Below are 26,060 nucleotides of genomic sequence, written 5' to 3'. Positions count from 1 at the left end.
TTTAGTCTTGATATTTTATGAATCTGATCGTTGTGGGAAATCGTTTTGCGACCTAATCATCCTTACGCATATCATGCACTATGGATATGTATAATTACAGAATATGGCAACCCTAGAACGAGTGTATCGAAGTCGTGAAACGAATAAAATGCACAGGATTTCCAATTCAAATTTTAGAGTGTATTAACAGTTGTTGTGAGCGGAGGTAATTTTTTCGCTCCAAAATATTTCGTGGCTTTTTAGTTTTAAAATATTTTCGAGATATTAGATTACTAGAAAAATGCATTGATATAAACAAAATACGGCCGCTTTCATTACACAAATACATGTAAATGAATACAACAGATGTTTGTATTTATCTATAACATTGCTTGTTTTGAGGGGTGTATAAAGCGATTGTTATGGTTGGGCTGGCTTATTTATCATTGAAAGCAAACGAACTTTAATCGGTTGTACTGTAATCATCAGTAATGTTAACAAAGAAAATAAAGCATAGAGCTTTTGTGTGTGCACCAAATTAAAGAAGTTATTTAAAAACAAAATTATTAAATAAATCATTGTGTGGTATATTTTACAGCAAATAAAAAAAAACACGAGTGATACAACTACATAAACATCCATACGTTACTAAGGCGTATCTACAAGTAGTCCGTCGAACCTTTAAAACAAACCGCAGGAACTTTACCTCGTGCACTTGCCAACTGAATACCTCCTCTCCGCGACTCATAAAGGTTCGTATATAAATGTGTATATATAAACATAAAAAAACATCAAATACAAATACATTTTTTCATAAATTCCTTTGAAAATTGCCACAAAACGTCGTATTATTTTTGATATCGAGTATCCTGAGCCCGGTTTTTGCTAGTTTGACCACCCGTTGATATCTTAACTGTTCTATTAGCACTTTTGGCATATTTAGTTAAGAAGATCATTTTTTATATTTATTCAATGGCAGACAAAAATTCAACGTTTTTGTCGCAAGTAACTTCGATTCATTCAATGTTATATTCAATTCATTCAATGTTATATTATTGTAGTATTAGCTGACTTTTGAATGTTAAGTGGATCCAATTGAAAAGTTGTTTTTTCACTTTCATATAAAATTGATGAGAAAAAGTTCTTCTGAATGCAACAGTGAGAGATTCGGGGAGAAAAGAATATTTGTATGTTCTCTTAATCCGTCATTTAGGAGCAGTGTTGCCAGTATTGGAGATTTTACCTTAATTGGAAGTTTTTCTTCAGGAATGGGGATGAATTTTTTTAATTGGGGATTTAATGGGGTGTTTTCAGATACTTGCAGAAATGGTCTGTCGTAAACTGTAAGGTATTTGATATACATTTACGACGTATTTTACCATACGTCAAAAACGTCGTAAACCTTCTGAAAATACATAGTTAAGAATTTGCACAGTACACTTGTTTTAGAACCGTTTATTTCGGTCTTTTTTTCAATTTACGATAGGCATTCGTTTCAATAAAAGAAAATGCTAACCTTCGTAAAATACTTAGTTTTTCGCAATATAAGTATTTCTGAACAGTATATGTTTTTTAGAACCATTTATGTTTTACTTGATTTGAAAAATACCTTTTTCCTTATTAAAACAAATTTTAAAGATAGGCGTACTACTTTGGATTTCACATAGCCGCATTAAATTCGGAGTAATTAATAAATTTAAATCTGCGTGGTTGGTATTTGTATTTACGATAGGCATTCGTTTCAATAAAAGAAAATGCTAACCTTCGTAAAATACTTAGTTTTTCGCAATATAAGTATTTTTGTACAGTATACGTTTTTTAGAACCATTTATGTTTTACTTGATTTGAAAAATACCTTTTTATACCCTCCATCATAGGATGGGGGTATATTAACTTTGTCATTCCGTTTGTAACACATCGATATATTGCTCTAAGACCCCATGAAGTATATATATTCTGGGTCGTGGTGAAATTCTGAGTCGATCTAAGCATGTCCGTCCGTCCGTCCGTCTGTTGAAATCACGCTAACTTCCGAACGAAACAAGCTATCGACTTGAAACTTGGCACAAGTAGTTGTTATCGATGTAGGTCGGATGGTATTGAAAATGGGCCATATCCGTCCACTTTTACGTATAGCCCCCACATAAAGGGATCCTCAGATTTGGCATGTGGAGCCTCTAACAGAAGCATATTTCATCCGATCCGGCTGAAATTTGGTACATGGTGTTGGTATATGGTCTCTAAGAACCATGCAAAAATTGGTTCACATCGGTCCATAATTATATATAGCCCCCATATAAACCGATCCCCAGATTTGGCTTGCGGAGCCTAAAAGAGAAGCAAATTTCATCCGATCCGGCTGAAATTTGGTACATGGTGTTAGTATATGGCCTCTAATAACCGTGCAAAAATTGGTCCACATCGGTCCATAATTATATATAGCCCCCATATAAACCGATCCCCAGATTTGGCTTGCGGAGCCTCAAAGAGAAGAAAATTTCATCCGATCCGGCTGCAATTTGGTACATGATGTTGGTATATGGTCTCTAACAACCACGCAAAACTTGGTCCACATCGGTCAATAATTATATATAGCCCCCATATAAACCGATCCCCAGATTTGGCTTGCGGAGCCTCAAAGAGAAGCAAATTTCATCTGATCCGGCTGAAATTTGGTACATGGTGTTGGTATATGGTCTCTAACAACCATGCAAAAATTGGTCCACATCGGTCCATAATAATATATAGACACCATATAAACCGATCTCCAGATTTGGCTTGCGAAGCCTCAAAGAGAAGAAAATTGCATCCGATCCGGCTGAAATTTGGTACATGGTGTTGGTATATGGTCTCTAACAACCGTGCAAAAATTGGTCCACATCGGTCCGTAATTATATATAGCGCCCATATAAACCGATCCCCAGATTTGGGTTCCGGAGCCTCAAAGAGAAGTAAATTTCATCCGATCCGACTGAAATTTGGTACATGATATTGGTATATGGTCTCTAACAATCATGCAAAAATTAGTCCACATCGGTTCATAATTATATATAGCCCCCATATAAACCGATCCCCAGATTTGGCTTGCGAAGTCTCCAAGAGAAGCAAATTTCATCCAATCCGGTTGTAATTTGGAACATGGTGTTAGTATATGATCTTTAACAACCGTGCCAGAATTGGTCCATATCGGTCCATAATTATATATAGCCCCCATATAAAACGTTCTCCAGATTTGACCTCCGGAACCTCTTGGAGGAGCAAAATTCATCCGATCCGGTTCAAATTAGGAACGTGGTGTTAGTATATGGTCGCTAACAACCATACCAAAATTGGTCCAATCACACAAAAATTGGTCCATATCGGTTCATAATCATGGTTGCCACTACAGCCAAAAATAGTCTACCAAAATTTTATTTCTATAGAAAATTTTGTCAAAATTTTATTTCTAGAGAAAATGTTGTTAAAATTTTATTCGGTTCATAATAAAATTTTCGTCATTGTCAAAATTTTATTTCTATAGAAAATTTTGTTCAAATTTTATTCGGTTCATAATCATGGTTGCCACTCGAGCCAAAAATAATCTACCAAGATTTTATTTCTATAGAAAATTTTGTCAAAAGTTTATTTCTATAGAAAATTTTGTGAAAATTTTATTTCTATAGAAAATTTTGTTAAAATTTTATTTCTGTAGAAAATTTTGTCAAAATTTTATGTCTACTTTGTCAAACTGAATTATATACGTATTGGATCGATCTTTTTTGATTTAATATATACCACGTATGGACTTCCATACAATTTAGAAGATGGTGTTAGGAGGTTTGAAGATACCTTGCCATCGGCAAGCGTTACCGCAACTTAAGTAATTCGATTGTGGATGGCAGTGTTTAGAAGAAGTTTCTACGTAATCCATGATGGAGGGTACATAAGCTTCGGCCTGGCCGAACTTACGGCCGTATATACTTGTTCCTTATTAAAACAAATTTTAAAGATAGGCGTACTACTTTGGATTTCACATAGCCGCATTAAATTCGGAGTAATTAATAAATTTAAATCTGCGTTGTTGGTATTTTGCATACCCACACGGACGAAAAATACTGTTTTTCATGTGTTTGGGTGTAAAAATTATATGTTTGGAACTCAAATTGTTTAACATAATATGTTTAAGTGCAAGCATATAATGTTCATAACTAGCATAACATGTTTGCGACATATATGTTAATATGTTAGAACACACTATGTTTGGGACATAAAATGTTTGTAAATATAATACGCTTAGATGTAAACATATATTAATTAAGAAATGGCCTATAACATATATGTGTTTAGAAAGAGAGACCTAGAGAGTATGCTGCAAGTAAAATAATGGAAGTAACCAATTGGCGCCTTAAAAATATATCCACACAAGGAAGATTTCATTAAAAATTTTTTCTACCAGTGTATGCCCTAAGGTGAAACATAATATGTTTGAACAATACAAACAATATTTTGTTTGGACCAATCCTGAAAATATATATGTGCTTGAAGCAAAATGTGTTTGGGGTATATGTTACAGAATCGATTTTTTGAGGGTGCACACGTTGTACCTAAATCCGATTTTTGCTACAACAATTTTCACAGTTTCAGCAATTTGAAAACGCGTTGCATTCAAATTGCATTTGAGTAAAAATTTCAAAATATTATTATAAAAAATTCTAAAATACTTCAATATGACGTTTCTATGACTTAGGATATTAAACATAGTTTTTGAAATCAAATCTAAGGATGTTTTAGGTGTTTTTGACATTTACTACGTTTTTTACGTTTTATACAGGTATATGACGTTTACAACTTTTTGACAGGAAAAAAACTAAAAAAAAATGCTACTTGGACCATCTCTGGATATTTGTCTGTTAAGCTTAGTACTAAAAAACGTTTGGGCGGAATAATCCTTCACTGTTATGTTTTTCATATGTTCCGATATAAACAAAATGTGTTTCGGGCATAATTTTTACACACTATATATTTAAGTGCAAAAATGTAATGTTCCTAAACTAGCATTAAATATTTGGGACACATATGTTAATATGTATTATTATGTATATAAATATTATGTTTAGAACAAGAATGTTTCATAAAAATAATATGTGTGAATGTAAACATATATAAATTTACAAATTTCGAATAAACATATATATGTTGTGATATTTTATTCAGAGAGCCACATAGAGAAAGAGAGAGTATAGAGAAAGAAATAGAGATGGAAACCGGGAGGGTTGACGAAAGATATCAACATAACACAACGAGAGAATGAAAAGAGAGCAATTTCTGTGAAACCGCTTGTATGTTGTTTCGGAAAACTGTTTTATGATAAGGCCAAAAATTTGATATGCTTAAGTCTAAATATTATTTAATTTGAATATTAGAATGAGTATTCGCAGTAAAGAGAATAGACATTCGGAACCAAGAGAATAGAATAGAAAAAAACAACATGTGTTTTCGTCTTGAGAGCAGCATTTTATGTATGTGTGGACATGCCTTTTGTTTATCATTTTGGCATTATGGGCACAATTTTTTTCTTGGTTCGTTAAAAGAAATCAGGGGGTCTTCATAAAAATAACGAAAGGGCACTATACTCTTTTTAGAGTTGGGACACTTTGGAATTATGGGCACAATTTTTTTTCTTGGTTCGTTAAAAGAAATCGGAACGTATGCTAACCACTGCTCCACGTGGCCAACAAATGTATGTTTCTGTTAAATAATGTTATGTTTGCATGGGTTCGTGGGCGCTGCAAGCTATGCTATATAAATGCTATATAAATGTAACGATAATTGTCTATTGGTGACTATAACAGCTACGTAGCCCAGTGGTAGTGTGTTGGTTTACAAATTGCATGGTTCCCGGTTCGATTCTCCGTCCAGGCGAAAGGTAAAATTAAAAAAATATAAAATTGAATAATTTCTTCAGCATTATTTGTATTACAGAAAAAGGAGCCAAGAACTAAAATTTTCGTGGAAGTGAAAATTATGTGAGGGAATGAGCACAATCTTCTTTGGTGAAAATTCTTCCAAGCATATAATATTTTTGGGGTCAAAATGCTTCCAAACATATAATATGGTCACATAAAACAAAAATAATAATGTTTCGGCAATATCCAATAATATATGTGCTTCCTGCAAAATATGTTTGGAACATATGTTAGAGAAGTGATTTTTTTGAGGGTGTTGTTTTGAGTTATTTTCGAACAGATAGTAATTCAATTTTAGCACGAAAAATAGGAAGGCATATTTCTTCACACAAATAAGTTAATAACCCTTTGATTTGGACCTGATACACTGTGATAAATGTTGATATTAGTTCTTCGCATAAATGCATTATAATAAAAATTAAGCATTATAATAAAGAATAATAAATCAAGTTTTTAATATTATTTACATTTACATAATGTGAATACCAAATACTTTTTTTCTACATGCCCAAAAAGTACAGTGAATCAATTAAAAATATAAAAATAACTTTGCTCTTCTTTACACCCTAAAAAAATCGCTTCTTTAACATATGTTCCAAACATATTTTGCAGGAAGCACATATATTATTGGATACTGCCGAAACATTAATATGTTTGTTTTATGTGAACATATTATATGTTTGGAAGCATTTTGAGCCCAAAAATATTATATGCTTGGAAGAATTTTTCCCAAAGACGATTGTGCTCATTGCCTAACATACTCGTAATTTTCACTTCCACGAAATATTTTAGTTTTTGACACCTTTTTCTGTAATACAAATAATGTTGAAGAAATTATTCACTTTTATAATTTTTTAAATTTTACCTTTCGCCTGCACGGAGAATCGAACCGAGGACCATACAGCTGTTATAGTCACCAGTAGATAATTATCGTTATAAGTTACATTTATATAGCATAGAAACATACATTTGTTTGCCGCGTGGAGCAGTGGTTAGCATGTCTGCCTTGCATGCAAAGGGTCGTGGGTTCAATCCCTGCTCCGACCGAACACTTTTTTTTTTTTAATTTATTTATACTATATTAAATTTTTATAATGAAACTTCGAAATGTGGGTTATTAAAGATTTATAGTCAGTAACAGTGCTTGATATAAACGAAATTGACTGATTTTTGGATAAAATATTATTTTTTTTATTGCAAAAATAACAATTTTGTAACAAAAATCTGTTTTTGGTACAAAACTTTAAAATTTGGAAGGAATTCAAAAACTCTAACAAAAGAAGAACGTGGAGTCGAGTATAAACATACATAAATAATTTTATAATATAAACATAAATTTATTTAGGCGTGAACAGTTTTTTACTAGCATTTAACACCATCGCTCTAAAATGCCTTTTATTTTTCTTTAATAATTCATTTTAAAGAAAATAAACTTTTTAAATTGTTTTAGCTGCAAAACTCGAACTTTATTCATTCGCTGTGTTATGTTGATATCTTTCGTCAACTCTCCCGGTTTCCATCTCTATTTCTTTCTTTCTCTCTCTGTCGCTTTGAATAAAATATCACAACATATGTATGTTTAGTCGAAATTTGTAAATTTATATATGTTTGCATTCACACATATGATTTTTATGAAACATTCATGCCCCAAACATAATATATTCTAACATATTGACATAGATGTCCCAAACATTTAGTGTTAGTTTAGGAACATTACATGTTTGCACTTAAATATATTGTGTTTTAAAATTGTGCCCGAAACACATTTTGTTTATATCGGAACATATGAAAAACATATTTTTCTAACAGTGTATGTTACTCCATACAGGATAGCTGATATGTAATGCGACAAAGCAAATCGCTGTACTTTCTCATGGTTTTTAGATTCATTGTTCAAAACCAATATTTTTGGATTCAGTTTAGATTTGTTCGAATTGGCTACCTTTGGCACGAGTTCTTGTCTTCAAAGACCGGCGAAGCGCCTTTTTGAATCAATTAATTTCAAAAGACATAATGACTAAACGAAATGAAGAAATGAAATCAAGGGTTATAAGTGTCGTTCGTGGGCGTGTGAGAGTACATTTTCTCTCGTGAGTGTAATATGCCGTTAATAATTTTAAAACTATATTTCTCTGGATGTAAGTATGACAATAGACTATAGACTCATATAGATGATTTATTTCTCTCCGTGAAAACATGTGTCAGTTCAAAATTTCAATTTTCTGATATTTCGTTTTGATTTTTTCGTATGAGTATTACGACCAGCTCGTACTTCGGAATTATGATGTGTTGAGACCACTTTTATGTCGTATAGTAGGGGTTTTGTAAGAATTGAGATGAAATAGGAATACTGAGACGACACGGAATTCTTAAATTAGATAAATATATTAGATCTACATATATGTCTTTGACGATATAAGATGGATGTAATCTAACTTATCTTCACCATCCCCAAGTCGTTGGATCTTTGTTTTTAGCGGCTCCTAAAGTTTCTGTATAATTATTACTCGATAAATAAAAATTATTATTCAATATTTATTTCGTTTCAGTAAGTCAATATGAGATTAGTAATTTTGGATACCTCTGATTCAGTTGGACTATGGGCCGCCAAATATGTAACAAAGAGAATAAATGATTTTAATCCAGGACCTAATAGGTAATAGAATTTTATATACGATTCAAGAAATTTAACAAATTCTAATGTAAAATAATGTTTTTTTTTTATTTTTTAGATATTTTGTATTGGGTTTACCAACAGGTAGTACTCCCATGGGCATGTATAAAAATCTAATAAAATTCTATAAGGAAGGCAAGGTGTCATTTGAATATGTGAAAACATTCAATATGGACGAATATGTGGGTAGGTATTGCGTTTCAGTGAAAACTGGGTAAACTATAATATAAATGTTCTCCAAAATCCTAAGGTCTAGCCCGCGATCATCCAGAAAGCTATCATTATTTTATGTGGGAGAATTTCTTTAAGCATATCAATATTAATCCTAAAAATGTTCACATTCTCGACGGTAATGCTCCAGATTTGATAGCCGAATGTAATCAATTTGAAGAGAAAATCAAAGAAGCCGGTGGCGTTGAATTATTCATAGGTGGTATTGGCCCAGACGGTCATATTGCTTTCAATGAACCTGGTTCCTCGTTGGTATCTCGAACTCGAGTCAAAACCTTAGCCCAAGATACTTTAGAGGCTAATGCCAGATTTTTCGATCATGATATGAGTAAAGTACCTAAACAAGCGTTGACAGTTGGAGTAGGCACGGTAATGGATTCCAAAGAGGTGATGATTCTGATAACTGGGGCCCATAAGGCATTTGCATTATATAAAGCCATCGAGGAGGGTATAAATCATATGTGGACTGTCAGTGCTTTCCAACAACATCCTAATACTTTGATGTTGTGTGATGAGGATGCCACCTTGGAATTGCGTGTTAAGACTGTTAAATACTTTAAGGTAAGTAATTCTCAAAGTTTTTGTAGAATAATTTTATGGAAGTGGTATAGTAATATATTAGAGATGGTTCCGGGAATATAAATATGGTTCCGGTATTGAACAAAACTCTGTTTATGGAATATGTATTTGCTGTACATACATTTTAAATGCTTCGATACTGCTGTCAGTAGAAAAATATTTTTCTATCTTGGTGATGTGGTTTTGGCTTTTATTTGGTAATTTGATTAACGCAAAGTATTTATCAATATGTATATTGAAGCTTTTCTCTATGAAATATAGATAAATTACTAAAAATGGAACGATGCACTCTTTAACAACGTATTGATTAAATTAAAAAAAATCTCGCTGTTACAGCTCACGGAAAAGTTTCCGGGCCGTCCTCGACCAAAAATTAATCTATACTAAAAATTATGAAAATTCGAATTAACCAACGATGAAACACGTGTATAGTAAGGCTTGTGTAGATTGGTATCAGCCATTTTTTTTCAATAATTTAATAAATCCAATAACTTAATTTTCATTTCCATATAATGTTTGGCACATTTGCTTAAATGTTTTTGGTTGCAAACATATATTAATTTAGAAATTCCATACACTGAAAAAACAGTGAACCCACCAGGTTAATTTAAGAAAATTTTGAATATTTGTAGAAAATTTTAACTAAACAGTATTACAAACGTTGGCATCACGCCGATGTCATAAAAATAAGTAAATATTTTTCCGACAAATTCAAGAAAATTTATTAGACATAACTAAGTTTTTTCACTTGTTAAAGAAAATTTTGTAGTTTGAAGAAAAAAGTTGGAGTTCAAAATTGCAAGAATGTCTTTAGTGACATACGAAGTTCATGATGGACGCCTTTTTGGTAAAATTTACAAATTTAAAGAAATTCTGAACTATTTTGTGGAAGACACGAATTTAGTTAATATTTATGCTTCATTTGAGTATATTTTTTCCTCGGTTTTAGTTAATTTAAACAAAAAATTATTAGAGTAAAGGAAACTTTTTCCAAACATAATAATTCCATGAACTAAGATAAAGTTAAATTGGCTTTTGTGAAATAGAGAGTTCACGTTTTTTTGAGTGTATAAACATATCTATGTTTAGAAACGTCAGAGAGAGTGAGACGTCAGAAGAGTGAGCCATTTAAACAACTCCGTTATCGCTCCGGTCTGCGGCATGGGGACCACGGTTGCCACAGTTGGTAGAATTCTACCAAAAATGGTAGAATTTTTACGTTAGAATTTTTGATGTTTTTGTTGATTTTGTAAAATATTCCTCTTCAACTAAGATTTAATTCATAAATTTTTATAGAAATCAAATTGTCTCTAGAAATAAAAGTTTGCTAAAATTTTCTATAGAAATAACATGTTGACAAAATTTTCTCTAGAAATAAAAGATTGCCAAAATTTTCTATAGAAATAAAATTTTCTATAGAATTTTGGCAAAATTTTCTCTAGGAAGAAAATTTTAATGAAATTTCCTATAAAACCAAATTCTATAGAAATAAACTTTTTACACATTTTTCTATAAAAGTAAAATTTTGACTATATTTTCTATAAAGTAATTTCATCAGTTTTTTTTGAATACAAATATTTTTTCATAATAATCACAAAAAAATGTATACAAATCTGAACGATTTTTTGTATTTGGTAGTTTTTTTTTTTTTTTGGTAAAATTATCTTCGAAATTTGGTAGAATATTTTTGGCTCGAGTGGCAACCGTGATGGGGACCCTTATTATGGATCTTACTATCAATTGTAATATTTTTCCCAAATCGTATTGATTTTTTGTTGTTATTTGAATGAAATCTATATTTTAATATAAAAATATATACATAAAAATCTATCAGATAACAGATTTCTGTAAATAACTTCTTTAAAAATGATGTTTTATTTATATTTAAGTCTACTACTAAAATCCTAGAAATTTTTTTGTAATTCAAAAACGGGCTGGTGACCTTCCATTTTCTTTGTAGCATAATATATATTTGATTTTAGTCTATCGTACTTATATGTAATACACAAACTAAAAATATCTTAAAATCATTTATGTCGTTTATCATTAATGTTATTATAATCTAGGGTATACAAGGAGATTACTCGTCTGCTGAAGCGGAATCGAAACCGATTGAAAATTAATAACATTGATTTATGTGTATGTACAATTAAATAAAAATCGTATTATTTGTAATATTTAGATGTGTTAGGAATTACAATAATTACCATGATGCAACTTCTCAAAGTACTGCCACAAAATCCAGTTACATCGAACATCCAGTTACATCGAACTGGCAGGCACATTAGAGTTGCTCCACAGAGGCAAAAAGAAGATTAGCATTGCTTGCAATATTAGGGGAAGCCCTATTTCTTCTTGTCATCACGAAAATTTTTCCAATTAAATAGGCGATTGAAGTTGAAAAATCAATTAAAGATTAATTAATACAATTAACTTTTAAATCTAATTAAAAAATAAATTCAGTTAAGAAAATGATGAAATGAAATAAATGAAATTATTGTATTTTTAATTAAAATTAATAAAAAAAATATTTCCAATTAAAATATCAATGACAATTTTGTTCGGAAATTATTAGATTCGCACTATTCTCAATTAAAAAATTAAATCTAACCAAAATCAATTAAATTTTTAATTGAACCAATTAGAAAATGAATTGAAAGTGCTGAATAAATCAATTAATTGTTTACTTGATTTCGAAGATGATTGTTTATGACTACCTGTACTAATTAGTACAGGAAGGCAAGGCCGTATTCAGGGGGGGGGATGAGGGGGATCAAACCCCCCCCGAAATGAATGAATATTTTTATATAAATAAATATATATTTTTAGCTGCATAGAAAAATCTTATCGAAGATGTTGAAGAAAAGCTGGAGGTTTTATTTTGAAAAATGCTTACCTATAAAACTTGCACAAATCATAGAATACTAGTTGAAAAGCCCGTCAAACGATGGTAAAAAAACAAATTGTTTTTGTTCTCGCACCACAAATTTGGTTTTTGGAAAATGTATTTCTGCTTTTTATATGTGTTTATTGTTCTTTTTGTGAACATGACTCGCTTTGTTTGGCCATAGCAACAACAACGAAACAGCCAAACACACAAGTGTAAATGAAATGGCGCAAAATCTGCGAAAAAACCTGCCTAATTCAGCGATGGAAGCAATAAAGAGATATTTCCAAACGTGCATATTCTTTTAAAAATTTTTGGCCACTTTGCCAGTTACTCAGGGATGGAAAATACAATTTTTAAGAAAGTACAAAAAAGGTATTTTTTGAGCGGAACGATTATTGTCAAGAGACTGAATTTTAAAGAAAATAAAATTTTGACAAAATTTTCTATAGAAATAAAATTTTGCAAAAATTTCCTATAGAAATAAAATTTTTACAAAATTTTCAATTGAAATAAAATTTTGACATAATTTTCTATAAAAATAAACTTTTGCAAAAATTCTATATAGAAATAACATTTTGACAACATTTTCTACCGAAATAAAAAATCGATAATATAGAATCGCATACTTTTTTCGACTAAAACTTTCTTTAAGTTCAATAAAATCCTATTTTTGACTATGTCTTACAAAATCGAGATTTTCTTCCCACATGAACATGTCTTTTTTTCCATATTTGTAAAAGACTATTAGCAAATAAGGTTGATAAAGACTTTCTCAAAATATTAAAATATTTTGTCAAAGCTATTGTACCATAAATCTGATATCGACTCAAAAATGTCTACACAAAAGGTACTAAATCATTCGCGGGGGTACTACGGTACTGACCGGGGTGAAAAAGGTTTGAAAAAAGTACTATAGTACTGCATTTTCCATCCCTGCAGTTACTACACAGAAAAAATTTTCACGAACATTTTTCCAATTAAAATCTTAATTGAGTTTTAAAAAATATTCAATTAAAAATTTAATTGATTCAACAAATTTTTTAATTGAAATAAAAATCAATCACACAAATTAATAGTATCAATTAAATATTTAATTGGATCAATTAATTTTTTAATTGACTGTCAATTAATTTTTTAATTGATACTATCATTTCTGTGATTGAAGACATTTCAATTAAAAAATTAATTGGATCAATTAATTTCGTGATTGAATCAGAAAAAATTTTTTTTGTGTGTACGTGCTCATCCGAACGTTCATTTTCAACAATGAAGAGATTAAAGACGTATCTAAGAAATTCGACTAGCGAGAGTAGACTCAAAGGATTGGCATTAATGTCGGTTCATCGCCGAATAAATGTGCCGACTGAAGAAGTCATTGATTTATTTGCTGCCCAAAAAGCCCGTCGGCTCAATTTAATATTATAACCAGTGAGTAAAGTAGAAAGTCGGACGGGGCCGACTATATCAAACCACCCCTACTGAATTAGTAAACATAAGCATTTGTGGGGTATCATTGGTATAGGTTTTGGAGAACATAAAGGGGGGTACATGTTTATGGGTGTCGTGTCACAATCTGCGCAGAAATGTCTAATATTAGGAGCTATAGTTTATTTTGCACCAAAAGAGTTAGTATGCCACTAATATTGAGCCCATTATTAAAAAAGAGAAAATCGTTCAATTAGTGTGGGTAATAACTCCAAATTTGTAAAAATCGAGCAATATTCTTATGTAAGAGCTACAAGTACGTATAAATACGATCGGGTAGTACATCAAAATTTAAAATTTGAGTAACATTGGTTAATAAATAAGAGTACTATGGCCAAATTAGGGAAAATAGAGCGATGCATATATATGAAAGCTATATTTAAATCTGAACCAATTTGCATAATATTTTGCGGGTTTGATTATCATCACAAAAGGTTATCTTGTGCAAAATTTGAGAAAGATCAGTTAAGAAATGATGCCTCTACGGTCAAAAATAAGGTTATTTGGGGCGAATTTTTCAAAACCGGGCGATACATATATGGGAGCTATATCTACATCTGAACCGATTTTGATGAAATTTTGCACATACCGTTAGTACTATAGTGGACTGGATCTAGCCAACTTTGAGTAAGATCGGTTAGTAAATAAGGGTTCTATGGCCAAATTTGGGAAAATCGGGCTATACATATATATGCGAGCTATACCTAAATCTGAACCGATTTCGATGATATTTCGCACATATAGGTAGTGCTATAGAAGATTACATTTAGCCAACTTTGAGTAAGATCGGTTGATAAATAAGGGTTTTATGGCCGAATTTAGAAAAATCGGGCGGTACATATATATGGGAGCTATAGCTAAATCTGAACCGATTTCGATGATTTTTTGCACATATAGTTAATGCTATGGAAGATTACATTTAGCTAACTTTGAGTAAGATCGGTTGATAAATTAAGGTTTTGTTGCCAAATTTGGGAAAATCGGGCGATACATATATATGAGAGCTATATCTAAATCTGAACCGATTTGGATGAAATTTTGCAGACTTGAAGGGCGGTAAAGAAGATAACCTTTTGCCAAATTTGGTGACGATCCGTTTGAAAAAAAGCACAACGTGACCGAATTTGTCGAAATCAGGCGATACATATATGGGAGCTATATCTAAATTTGATCCGATTTCTTCCAAATTCAATAGCGTTCGTCCTTGTGCCAAAAAACTCCCTGTACCAAATTTCATCAAAATCAAATAATTGCGACCGGAATCCTGTGAACAACAAATACATGGACGGACGGACGGACACCAAGCGCTAGATCGACTCAGGAGGTGATTCTGAGTCGATCGGTATATATTTTATGGGGTCTAAAATAAATATTTCTGGTAGGCACATTTTTTGGCAGATCAAACTTATTATACCGTAACCACTACGTGGTTTAGGGTATAATAACCCCTATGTAGTTTAGGGTATAAAAATATTGTATACATACCTATGCATAAATAAAATTTTCTACACATGAGATTATATGAATATTTTTTTTAAAGTTGAACCCCCCCCGAATTAAAATCCTGGCTACGGCCTTGCAGGAAGGTATAAACCATCTTATTTGTGAACATATAAATGAAAGATTTATGCATGAATAAAAGTAAAAATAGTGCACAGGGGCCTTACCACCCATCGGAGGGTTAATCAAGTATATACTCGTATACTTTTAATTAATTCTTTGACTGATACTATCATGATCCCGATTGGAGAAATTTAAAAAAAAAAATAATTGAATCCGTTTCCACCCGATTGCAATATCTTCAATCTTCTCAAGCTTGTGTTCTAGATTAAGTGTTAAGGTTAATATAAAGCTTAGGCTAGATTTTGGAGTGTAAATATCAATGAGATTGAATGACAATGCACTCATGAGGCCCAAGAAATATGGAACGCATGTGGGATCTACAATTAATATTGTGTCCATTTTCCAGTAATCCAGAGGGATTTCTCTAATTTTATCTGGGAATTCATCTCTGACTGACAATGTCACACCACCTGTGTATGCTACAAATTTTCCCCTTTTTTAAGGAAAGCAAAAAAAGTGTTTGTAGCAACATTTACAAGTAAAGGCAATATAACTCCTTCTTGGGGATTGGCCCTGTTCACATACCATACAATGTTTGTTTACAATAGACTGGAGAAAATACGTGTCTTCATATTTATAATTATTTAGGTTTAATATAAAAACTTTAATATATTTCATTTAAAATACGACCACGATTTATTTAATTTCCTTTTCACATTGTTACAGTGCCTGATGGATGTCCATATGAAACTTATCGATGGAATCTAACCCTCAAAATACTGGACCACAAAAATTAGATAAATAAATTAAACTCGTATGTTTTTTTTTTTAATTTTTAAAATTGTCTTGTTTTAATAGAAATTAAGTTTTACATATGTTTTTATATAATACATACAATAAAATATATATTTGTAATTGTCAAAATATGAAAAACGTTTTATTTCTTGTTATTGGCGAATATAGTATTAATTAAATAAAGTTTAAATACCAAATCAATGCTTGAAATCAATATGTTTTCAAGGAATAATTTCGTACATTGTTTGTATTTTTTAGAGTGCGAGATAAATATCCACATGAAACTAATCGATGGTATATAACCCTCCAATCACTGGGCCACACAATTTAGATAAATAAATTATATTTAGGTTAGGTTAGGTATAGTGGCAATCCGTTATTCCAGGCTCACATAGACAATGATAAGGGACCTCCTTTTTATAACCGAGTCCGAACGACGTTTCACATTGCAGTGAAACCACTTAGTGAAGTTTTGAAACAGCATTACACAGAAAACATTTTCACGAAAATTTTTCCAATTAAAGTTTTAATTGAGTTTTACAAAATATTCAATTAAAAATGTAATTGATTCAACAAGTTTTTTAATTGTAACAAAAACAATCACCAAAAATTAATACCATCAATTAATTTTTTAATTGGATCAATTAACAGGGTATCATAAGTTAGTGCATATGTTTGTGGAACAGGGTATTATAAGTTAGTGCATATGTTTGCAACACCCAGAAGGAGACGAGATAGACACATGGTGTCTTTGTCAAAATTGCTCAGGGTGGGCTCCTGAGTCGATATAGCCATGTCCGTCTGTCTGTGAACACATTTTTGTAATCAAAGTCTAGGTCGCAGTTTTAGTCCAATCAACTTCAAATTTGGCACAAGTATGAGTTTTGGCTCAGAATAGAACCCTATTGATTTTGGAAGAAATCGGTTCAGATTTAGATATAGCTCCCATATATATGTATCTTTCGCCCGATATGGACTTATATGGCCCCAGAAGCCACAGTTTTACCCTAATAGGCTTAAATTTTTACACAAGAAAAACAATTAGTACTATAGTCAAGTGTGCCAAATTTTATTGAAATCAGTTCAGATTTAGATATAGCTCCCATATATATCTTTCGCCCGATATGGACTAAAATGGTCCCAGAAGCCCGAGTTTTATACCGATTTGAAATTTTGCACTAGGAGTACAATTGGTACTATAGTCAAGTGTGCGAAATTTTATTGAAATCGGTTCAGATTTAGATATAGCTCCCATATATAACTTTCGCCCGATTTACACTCATATGACCACAGGGAGTAGAATTAGCATTGTAGCTATGCGTGCCAAATTTGGTTGAAATCGGTTCAGATTTCGATATAGCTTCCATATATATGTTTTTTCGATTTGGGCAAAAATGGCCAAAATACCAAAATTTCCCTTATAAAATCGCCACTGCTTATTCAAAAAATTTGAATAGTGACTCAAATTTTCCTTTATTTCTAATACATATCTATCGACCGATAAATCATATATACATAAATGAAGTTGCCTCAAAATTGGTTCAGATTTAAATGTTTCCCATATTTTTTACTAACAAGTTGACTGATAAGTCCCCAGTCTAACAAAGAAAAACACATTTTTTTATTTTATTATTCAACATAGTTCCCTTCAAGAGCGGTACAACGATTATAACGACCTTCCAATTTTTTGATACCATTTTGGTAGTACTCCTTCGGCTTTGCCTCAAAATAGGCCTCAGTTTCGGCGATCACCTCTTCATTGCAGCCTTTTGAGGTCTGAGAACAAGAAAAAGTCGCTGGGGGCCAGATCTGGAGAATACGGTGGGTGGGGAAGCAATACGAAGCCCAATTCATGCATTTTTGTCATTGTTCTCAATGAGTTGTGGTACGGTGCGTTGTCTTGGTGGAACAAACACTTTTTTCTTCTTCATATGGGGCCGTTTTGCCGCGATTTCGACCTTCAAACGCTCCAATAACGCCATATAATAGTCACTGTTGATGGTTTTTCCCTTCTCAAGATAATCGATAAAAATTATTCCATGCGCATCCCCAAAAAACAGAGGCCATTGCTTTGCCAGCGGACTTTTGAGACTTTCCACGCTTCGGAGACGGTTCACCGGTCGCTGTCCACTCAGCCGACTGTCGATTGGAGTAGTGTAGTGATGGAGCCATGTTTCATCCATTGTCACATATCAACGGAAAAACTCGGGTGTATTACGAGTTAACAGCTGCAAACACCGCTCAGAATCATCAACACGTTGTACATTTTGTCAAATGTTAGCTCGCGCGGCACTCGTTTTGCACAGAGCTTCCGCATATCCAAATATTGATGAATGATATGACCAACACGTTCCTTTGATATCTTTAAGGCCTCTGCTATATCGATCAACTTCATTTTACGGTCATTCAAAATCATTTTGTGGATTTTTTGATGTTTTCGTCGGTAACCACCTCTTTCGGGCGTCCACTGCGTTCCCCGTTCTCCGTGCTCATTTCACCACGCTTGAATTTTGCATACCAATCAATTATTGTTGATTTCTCTGGGGCAGAGTCCGGAAACTCATTATCAAGCCAATTTTGGGCTTCCACCGTAGTTTTCCCCTTCAGAAAACAGTATTTTATCAAAACACGAAATTCCTTTTTTTTCATTTTTTTCACAATAACAAAAGTTGCTTCACAAAAGACGCTCTATCTCACAAAGTAATCGACTTACAGATGTCAAATTTTGACACGAATCATTTGAAGGTTGGTACTATATAAAATAATATGCATTTAATACTAGCGACGCCATCTATGTGTCAGACCGGGGACTTATCAGCCAACCTGTTAACATTGTGTTCCACCGCAGGGCATTAGCCGACTTAAATTTAAAGTTTATAAATATTTTAGAACTCTGCCCAGATCTGGTCAGATTTAAATATATGTATATGGGAACATAAACTTTTATATAAAGCACCCAACACATTAGACGGATTTGATATGATATCAAAAATGTGGATCTACAAAGTGGTGCAGGGTATAATATAGTCGGCCTCGCCCGACTTTAGACTTTCCTTACTTGTTTTTTAATTGACACTATCATTTCTGTGATTGAAGACATTTCTATTAAAAAATTAATTGGATCAATAAATTTCGTGATTGAATCAGAATTTTTTTGTGTATACTGAGAGGGGATAATCCATCGTTGAAAAACTTTTTTGGTCTTAGATTCGAAGCAGGGATTAAACCCACGGCCCTTTGTATCAAAGGCGGGCATGCTAACCATTCCACCACGGTGGCTCCCATACTGGGCCACACAATTTAGATACACAAAATATATTTGAAAGAGTTTTCTTTATTTTTAAAAATAATTATAAAATTATATTTTCCTTGTCATATATAAAATTAAATAATTTTTGGTTATAAAATATTTAAAACTTTTTTTCTTAAATGAGAAAAAGTACATACATTAGATAAAAAAGTCACAAAACACAAAACATTTTATGTACGTTTGAATTCAATATGATTTCAAGCCATAACCTCTGAAGTTAATTTGATCATTTCGTTTCTTCTTTTTTTGAATATTTTCTATTTATCAAATAAACTTTATATGATTAATGTTTTTATAAAGTTTATGATTTTGTTTTTTACCACACAAACTCTTATACAATTATAAACTAAAAGCTATTTTTATATAAAAACTAAATATAAAAAGCTTAGCTTCAAATGCAATTTGTGTAGTGTTGTCAATACACTAAAAAAACTCTCCTAGAGGATCACATGCGAAATATAGTATACATACTCCTTATATTTTTAATATAAAGTGTTTTTTGTTAATTTATCTTAAAGATAAATCAGTGTGCTACTTATATTTTTTTTTAAATATAAAGATTACGTTCATCCTGAGGCAAAGCGCCGTTTACCATGAGACCCATTAATGCTTTCATATATAATATGGAACGTATCGATGCCTCTAGGATTTTCTCATTAGCCTGCAAACGTTCACGATATTGTTGTTCGACCAATACTTCTTCTAATTTTTTGGCCCGACGACTAAGACGACATGCTTCCGTATTGCGTTCTCGTTTCAATTGCTCTTCCAAGGATCGTTGCCGTATGGGTTGTTGGCGTGCCATATTGCCATGATAACGACACACTTTATTGATGATTTGTTGTGATATTTGAAAGTTACCTTCCTTAGAGGATAAATGTAGAGGTTCTTCTTCATGTTTACGTTTCAAATTTGGTTTAAGCTCTGAATAAATATTGCGACGGGCTTGATCCAAATATGAGCGACGTATTTTTCTTATGCCGATTTCATTGCGTTGATGTTTATAGTAGAAGGCTTCAGTTTCGGTTATAACATTATGCATAGGCTTTTTATATTTCCTCTGTTTCTGTTTGGGTTCACGAAATAGTTGACGTTTAACCCTTTGTACTGAAGCCTGATGATGAGACATTTTTTGTGGAACCATTAATGCGTTTAAAGTGTTCCATATATAGCTACGATTAAATTCCACTGGTATGGCCATCATTGACATATCACTGCCATGTAGGATATAAATTTGCCTTATGCATTCATTGAGAAAAGAACGTTTTGTGGGACTCTTAAAATTGCTCTCATAGAATCCATGATGGCTATAATAACCGTGTGGATCACATACATCTATGGTTTCTTTATCGACAACAACAATTTCATTTGTATCACTCATTTCTTGTTATAAAAATTTTATTATATTAAATTTTTTTGAAAAAATCGCGCGCGTTTCAATGTGCGTTCTCTAAGAAAACAAGCCTAAAACTAATACAGCTAAGATTCAAGCATTACCTTTTTATACGTGGCGTTACTCTATACTGGACCCATGGTCTTAATTTGTCATCAGGTAAAATAAATTTAGCATTATTGTTGTCCTGAAAAATGGAAAATATTTAGTATTCGAAGAATCCCAAAATGTGTTAACCTTTTGTCACAGGTAAGTTTTTTGCGTTTATTACCAACGATTAACGATTGTTTTTGACAGGTAAAACTCATATTTAGTAGATTTCTTTATCACACTGGGAAAGTTCTAAGCTAGCTGTTCATATCCTGCCCTTATATCGATAGGATATCTGATTAGAAATCGGCGTTAGAACATATTTATGAAATTGGATATCTTAGGAAAATAATTAATCTCTTTAAAATTAAAATTTTGATTGCTGGGACAAAGTATAGGAAAACGATCATCTCCTACCACAGCTACATATACCATTATAGATGGAAAATTATTTCAGGCGACCTTAGTTTAGGATAGTTGTATGTATGGCAATCCGTTATTTCAAGCTCACTTAGACTATCCAATTCACCGTGGTGAGCTTCTCTCTTATAACTGATTGCTGCCTGATTCCACCCACAGAAAAATAGTTTTTTGTCTTCAATCACGAAATTAATTGATCCAATTAATTTTTAATTGAAATGTCTGCAATCATAGAAATTAAAAAAATAATTTGTTTCAATTAAAAAAAAAATTGTTACAATTAATTTGATTGATTTATGTTTCAATTAAAAATTGTGTTGAACCAATTAAATTTTTAATTGAGTATTTTATAAAAAATCAACTTTGATCTACCAAACAATGTGCCTACCAGAAATATTAATTTTAGACCCCATAAAATATATACCGATCGACTCCTGAAGTCTTGAAGTCCGCCCGTCCATGTATTTGTTGTTCGCAGAATTCCGGCCGCAATTATTAACCGATTTTGATGAAATTTGCTATTGAATATCGAAAAAATCGGATCAAAATTAGATACAGCTCCCATATAACAGGTTGGTTGATAAGTCCCCGGTCTAACAAAGAAAAACACATTTTTTTTGTCAAAATTCGTTTTTATTATTCAACATAGTTCCCTTCAAGAGCGATACAACGATTATAACGACCTTCCAATTTTTTGATACCATTTTGGTAGTACTCCTTCGGTTTTGCCTCAAAATAGGCCTCAGTTTCGGCGATCACCTCTTCATTGCAGCCAAATTTTTTCCCTGCGAGCATCCTTTTGAGGTCTGAGAACAAGAAAAAGTCGCTGGGGGCCAGATCTGGAGAATACGGTGGGTGGGGAAGCAATTCGAAGCCCAATTCATGAATTTTTGCCAATGACTTATGGCACGGTGCGTTGTCTTGGTGGAACAACACTTTTTTCTTCTTCATATGGACCGTTTTGCCGCGATTTCGACCTTCAAACGCTCCAATAACGCCATATAACTGTCACTATTGATGGTTTTTCCCTTCTCAAGATAATCGATAAAAATTATTCCATGCGCATCCCAAAAAACAGAGACCATTACTTTGCCAGCGGACTTTTGAGTCTTTCCACGCTTCGAAGACGGTTCACCGGTCGCTGTCCACTCAGCCGACTGTCGATATATATATATATATATATATATATATATATATATATATATATATATATATATATATATATATATATATATATATATATATATATATATATATATATATATATATATATATATATATATATATATATATATATATATATATATATACGTCTTTAAATTTATATATAAATAAATCAGTGATAACTTTAGTACCATTGTCACATATCGACGGAAAAACTCGGGTGTATTACGAGTTAACACCTGCAAACACCGCTCAGAATCATCAGCACGTTGTTGTTTTTGGTCAAATGTGAGCTCGCGCGGCACCCATTTTGCACAGAGCTTCCGCGTATCCAAATATTGATTAATGATATGTCCAACACGTTCCTTTGATATCTTTAAGGCCTCTGCTATCTCGATCAACTTCATTTTACGGTCATTCAATATCATTTTGTGGATTTTTTTGATGTTTTCGTCGGTGACCACCTCTTTCGGGCGTCCACCGCGTTCACCGTCCTCCGTGTTCATTTCACCACGCTTGAATTTTGCATACCAATCAATTATTGTTGATTTCCCTGGGGCAGAGTCCGGAAACTCATTACCAAGCCAAGTTTTTGCTTCCACCGTATTTTTTCCCTTCAGAAAACAGAATTTTATCAAAGCACGAAATTCCTTTTTTCCATTTTTTTCACAATAACAAAAGTTGCTTCACAAAAGACGCTCTATCTTACAAACTAATTGAATCATTTGAAGGTTGGTACTATATAAAAATAATATGCATTTAATACCAGCGACGCCATCTATGTGTCAGACCGGGGACTTATCTGCCAAACTGTTATATGTAACGCTCGATTTTCGTTCTTTATCCTTTCTAGTCCTTTATCGAGTCTAGCGTTCAGTGTGCTTTACGTGACCTCCATTCACGAGATATTATCAAATCTTTGAGTATTTCATTGCTAACATACGCCGACGAAATTGTTGTAGATTTAGTTCAGCTCTAGACTTTTCGGGTCATCACCATAACGTTTGGCAACACTTCCAGTATTATTTAGATAATTATGGTGAGATACACAAAAATCACAAATGGTCACTTTGAGATGTTTGTGCTCTCCAACAGTAGCCGATTGTGATATACCATCCAAAACATTAGTATTAGTACGCTTGAACTTCATATCGAATATCTTTCTTTTGAAATAAACTCAAATGTATATGCTATTCGTGTATTGTAAACCATATAATGAACTGTCAATAAAATAAATGTGAATCGCAAGCTATTATTTCTGGTTTGAAAGATATCACAGTGGAACTTGCTAAAACTTCGTATCAGTTACTCTGAACTCGACGCTAAGGCCGAAATTTCAATCAGATCGGACAAGTAGTTTTGATTTTGTAGAAGCGGAAGAATTCTTCGAATCCTACAGCTAGTTTCAACATGATCGACAGTCGGTTTTCGATGTGCCATGAAACTCGATAAAGTGATAAACATTTTCGATCTTTTATAAGTGCGACAATAGAAGGTTCACAAAGTATTTAGGACAATAGGTGTTTTAAATGATCGCATCAGATATAACCTGCACGAAATTTATAACATGAGGCCAATGGATTCCGCGTCTGCTCATTCCGTGAGGTCGTTTTCAGACAGTTTCTGCGAAGTATTATGTCAGTCGACGAATTCGACTCTATTCGTCGATCCAATTCGACTCTATTTGGAGAAGTGTAAAGTAATCATGGGGATGTACTACCCCCAAACTTTTGAATTTAAGCGATGCTGAATGGAAGAAAAACCGCGAAAGAAAAAGTACTCCTCAATCAACTATATTTCTTCCTCTGATTTGGTCCAGTTCGACTTTTTTGTTACCATACCCAGAGAAGAAATTTGATCACCTCAACTTTATTTCAAGGGCAAAAGGTTATGGACCGGCCGTAGTATTCAGCTACGCTTCATATCTACCGCACAATGACCACCAAAATCTCCGGAGCTCAATCCGCAGAGCCACTTGTGTGTAGCGTTTGATGGATTTGTCTGGCGTTTGAAGGCTATAATTCATACCAAATGTAACCAATTCGAATAATCTAAATTGATTGTTACATTACATATCAGCCAACCTGTATATTTTAATTCCCTTTAATGAGAAGTTCAAATTTAAATTCGATTTAAGTATAAGAAAAATAAACTAATGGGATTTCCTATTCCGAATATCGGAACATGGGGGAGTAATTTCGGTCTGGCGAAAACATTAAGAAAAAGTCGCCCATCGAAAAGAGTTGTCATCTGCCCTATCTGGATTACTCCAACAGTTGTCCCGATGCTCTGTTTTCTTGTAATGCAGAAGTGCAAAGTACATCCCTGTGAACATTCTTCATGAGTTTCCATATGAAGTGTTTTATATTTGTCGGATCTTCTTTTTCTGGGCAGTTGTAATGTTGATATTTCCTTATTAAGCGATTACCTGTTAATATATAGCCCCACTGTAGATAATTAAATGACCACAAAGTCCAAAGACCCTTCGAAAGGATAAGTTATTTTTTAATATACATTAATTTTTATATTATATTTAGAGGTTAAACGATACCTTTTCCATACCGTACCGTATATACTGCTTTTCATTCGTATATGTGTGTGTGTGTGAATTGAACATCCCTTTTTTCTATATAGGGAAACGTTTATTGTATAATACTTTATGGGGGAGATTAAGTATTTCAAATTGTGCAATTCTTTGATCCCACTACAAAAGTACCATCTACCCATTTTGATAATATGTTATATAATTTTGTATCCTTCTGAAGTTAGAAGGTAGAATTTGTGCAATACGTAGGTGATCCCAGAAGCATTTAGCCTAAAAAACGGAGGTCATCAACTCCTCTATCGATTGATAATTACAGTCAGTCAGTGACTTTAACTTTGGCAACCAAAAGACTCGGGGCAAAATTTGGAAAATACAGGCAGTAACTTGAATGCAGCGAGGCATGAGATATGCTCTGGTGAATCCTATGGAATATAGGCAAAAGTTTGGCAAAAAATTTAAATTGATTGATTTTATACGACCTTGATTGTTTATTATTTTGGATTTTCTTATAACAGTTCTAAACCTGGAGAAGATCCAACGTTACATGTTCATGGGAAACATAGAAAATTTTTTATCGCAAACATATTGTTTTCTCGATTTTTCTAAAATTAAAAATCAATTCGGAAACATGTACAGTCAGTCGTGTATAGCGATATTCTTTTCAGTGACTCTATTGAGTTCTTTAATCTTCTTTGTCCATAAAACTCGAATAATAATTAATTGTAAATTATATAAAAAATATTTCAATACAAAAATATTGTTGAAAAATTGTGCTCAAATCCCAAAATATTTTATAATAGAAAAATATATAAGAAAGCTATTATTTGCCGCTTTCTTATATATTTCTACACTCAAAAAAAGTGACCCCACCATGAAAGATAATGTAGGTTTATTTTAGAAAATTTTCACTAAAATAGGTATATAATAGGTATACAACATGTTATAAATAAATTGAATAACTTTTATTAAAAATTATTATTTTTTTCTGTTGTTTAAG

At 32.5% G+C, this 26,060-nt stretch overlaps 2 protein-coding genes across 4 annotated transcripts; one reads left to right on the top strand and one right to left on the bottom strand.

Annotated features, from left to right (window-relative positions):
• The first annotated feature begins 71 nt into the window (after positions 1-71).
• Oscillin (glucosamine-6-phosphate isomerase Oscillin) lies at positions 72-16,279 on the top strand. Of its 3 annotated transcripts, none has more exons than XM_075296536.1 (7): positions 72-205; positions 578-731; positions 8,474-8,580; positions 8,657-8,784; positions 8,849-9,390; positions 11,475-11,547; positions 16,073-16,279. In XM_075296536.1, the coding sequence occupies exons 3-6, from the start codon at positions 8,483-8,485 to the stop codon at positions 11,529-11,531; spliced, it is 825 nt and encodes a 274-aa protein (XP_075152651.1). In that variant the 5' UTR covers positions 72-205; positions 578-731; positions 8,474-8,482; the 3' UTR covers positions 11,532-11,547; positions 16,073-16,279. The 3 variants fall into 3 exon arrangements, with proteins under 3 accessions (XP_075152651.1, XP_075152652.1, XP_075152653.1); XM_075296537.1 differs by lacking the exon at positions 72-205 and adding an exon at positions 208-328; XM_075296538.1 differs by lacking the exons at positions 72-205; positions 11,475-11,547 and having other exon boundaries at positions 397-731.
• A 3,195-nt stretch (positions 16,280-19,474) lies between these two features.
• Positions 19,475-20,905, bottom strand: LOC142224199 (uncharacterized). The gene has a single exon (XM_075293981.1). The coding sequence runs from the start codon at positions 20,830-20,832 to the stop codon at positions 19,999-20,001; it is 834 nt and encodes a 277-aa protein (XP_075150096.1). The 5' UTR covers positions 20,833-20,905; the 3' UTR covers positions 19,475-19,998.
• Positions 20,906-26,060: the final 5,155 nt, after the last annotated feature.

Source organism: Haematobia irritans, chromosome 2 (genome assembly GCF_050003625.1).
Source record: "Haematobia irritans isolate KBUSLIRL chromosome 2, ASM5000362v1, whole genome shotgun sequence".
Taxonomy (NCBI): Eukaryota; Metazoa; Arthropoda; class Insecta; order Diptera; family Muscidae; genus Haematobia; species Haematobia irritans.
The sequence above is the reverse complement of the archived record's forward strand: the minus strand, read 5'-3'. Positions and strand labels throughout refer to the sequence as shown.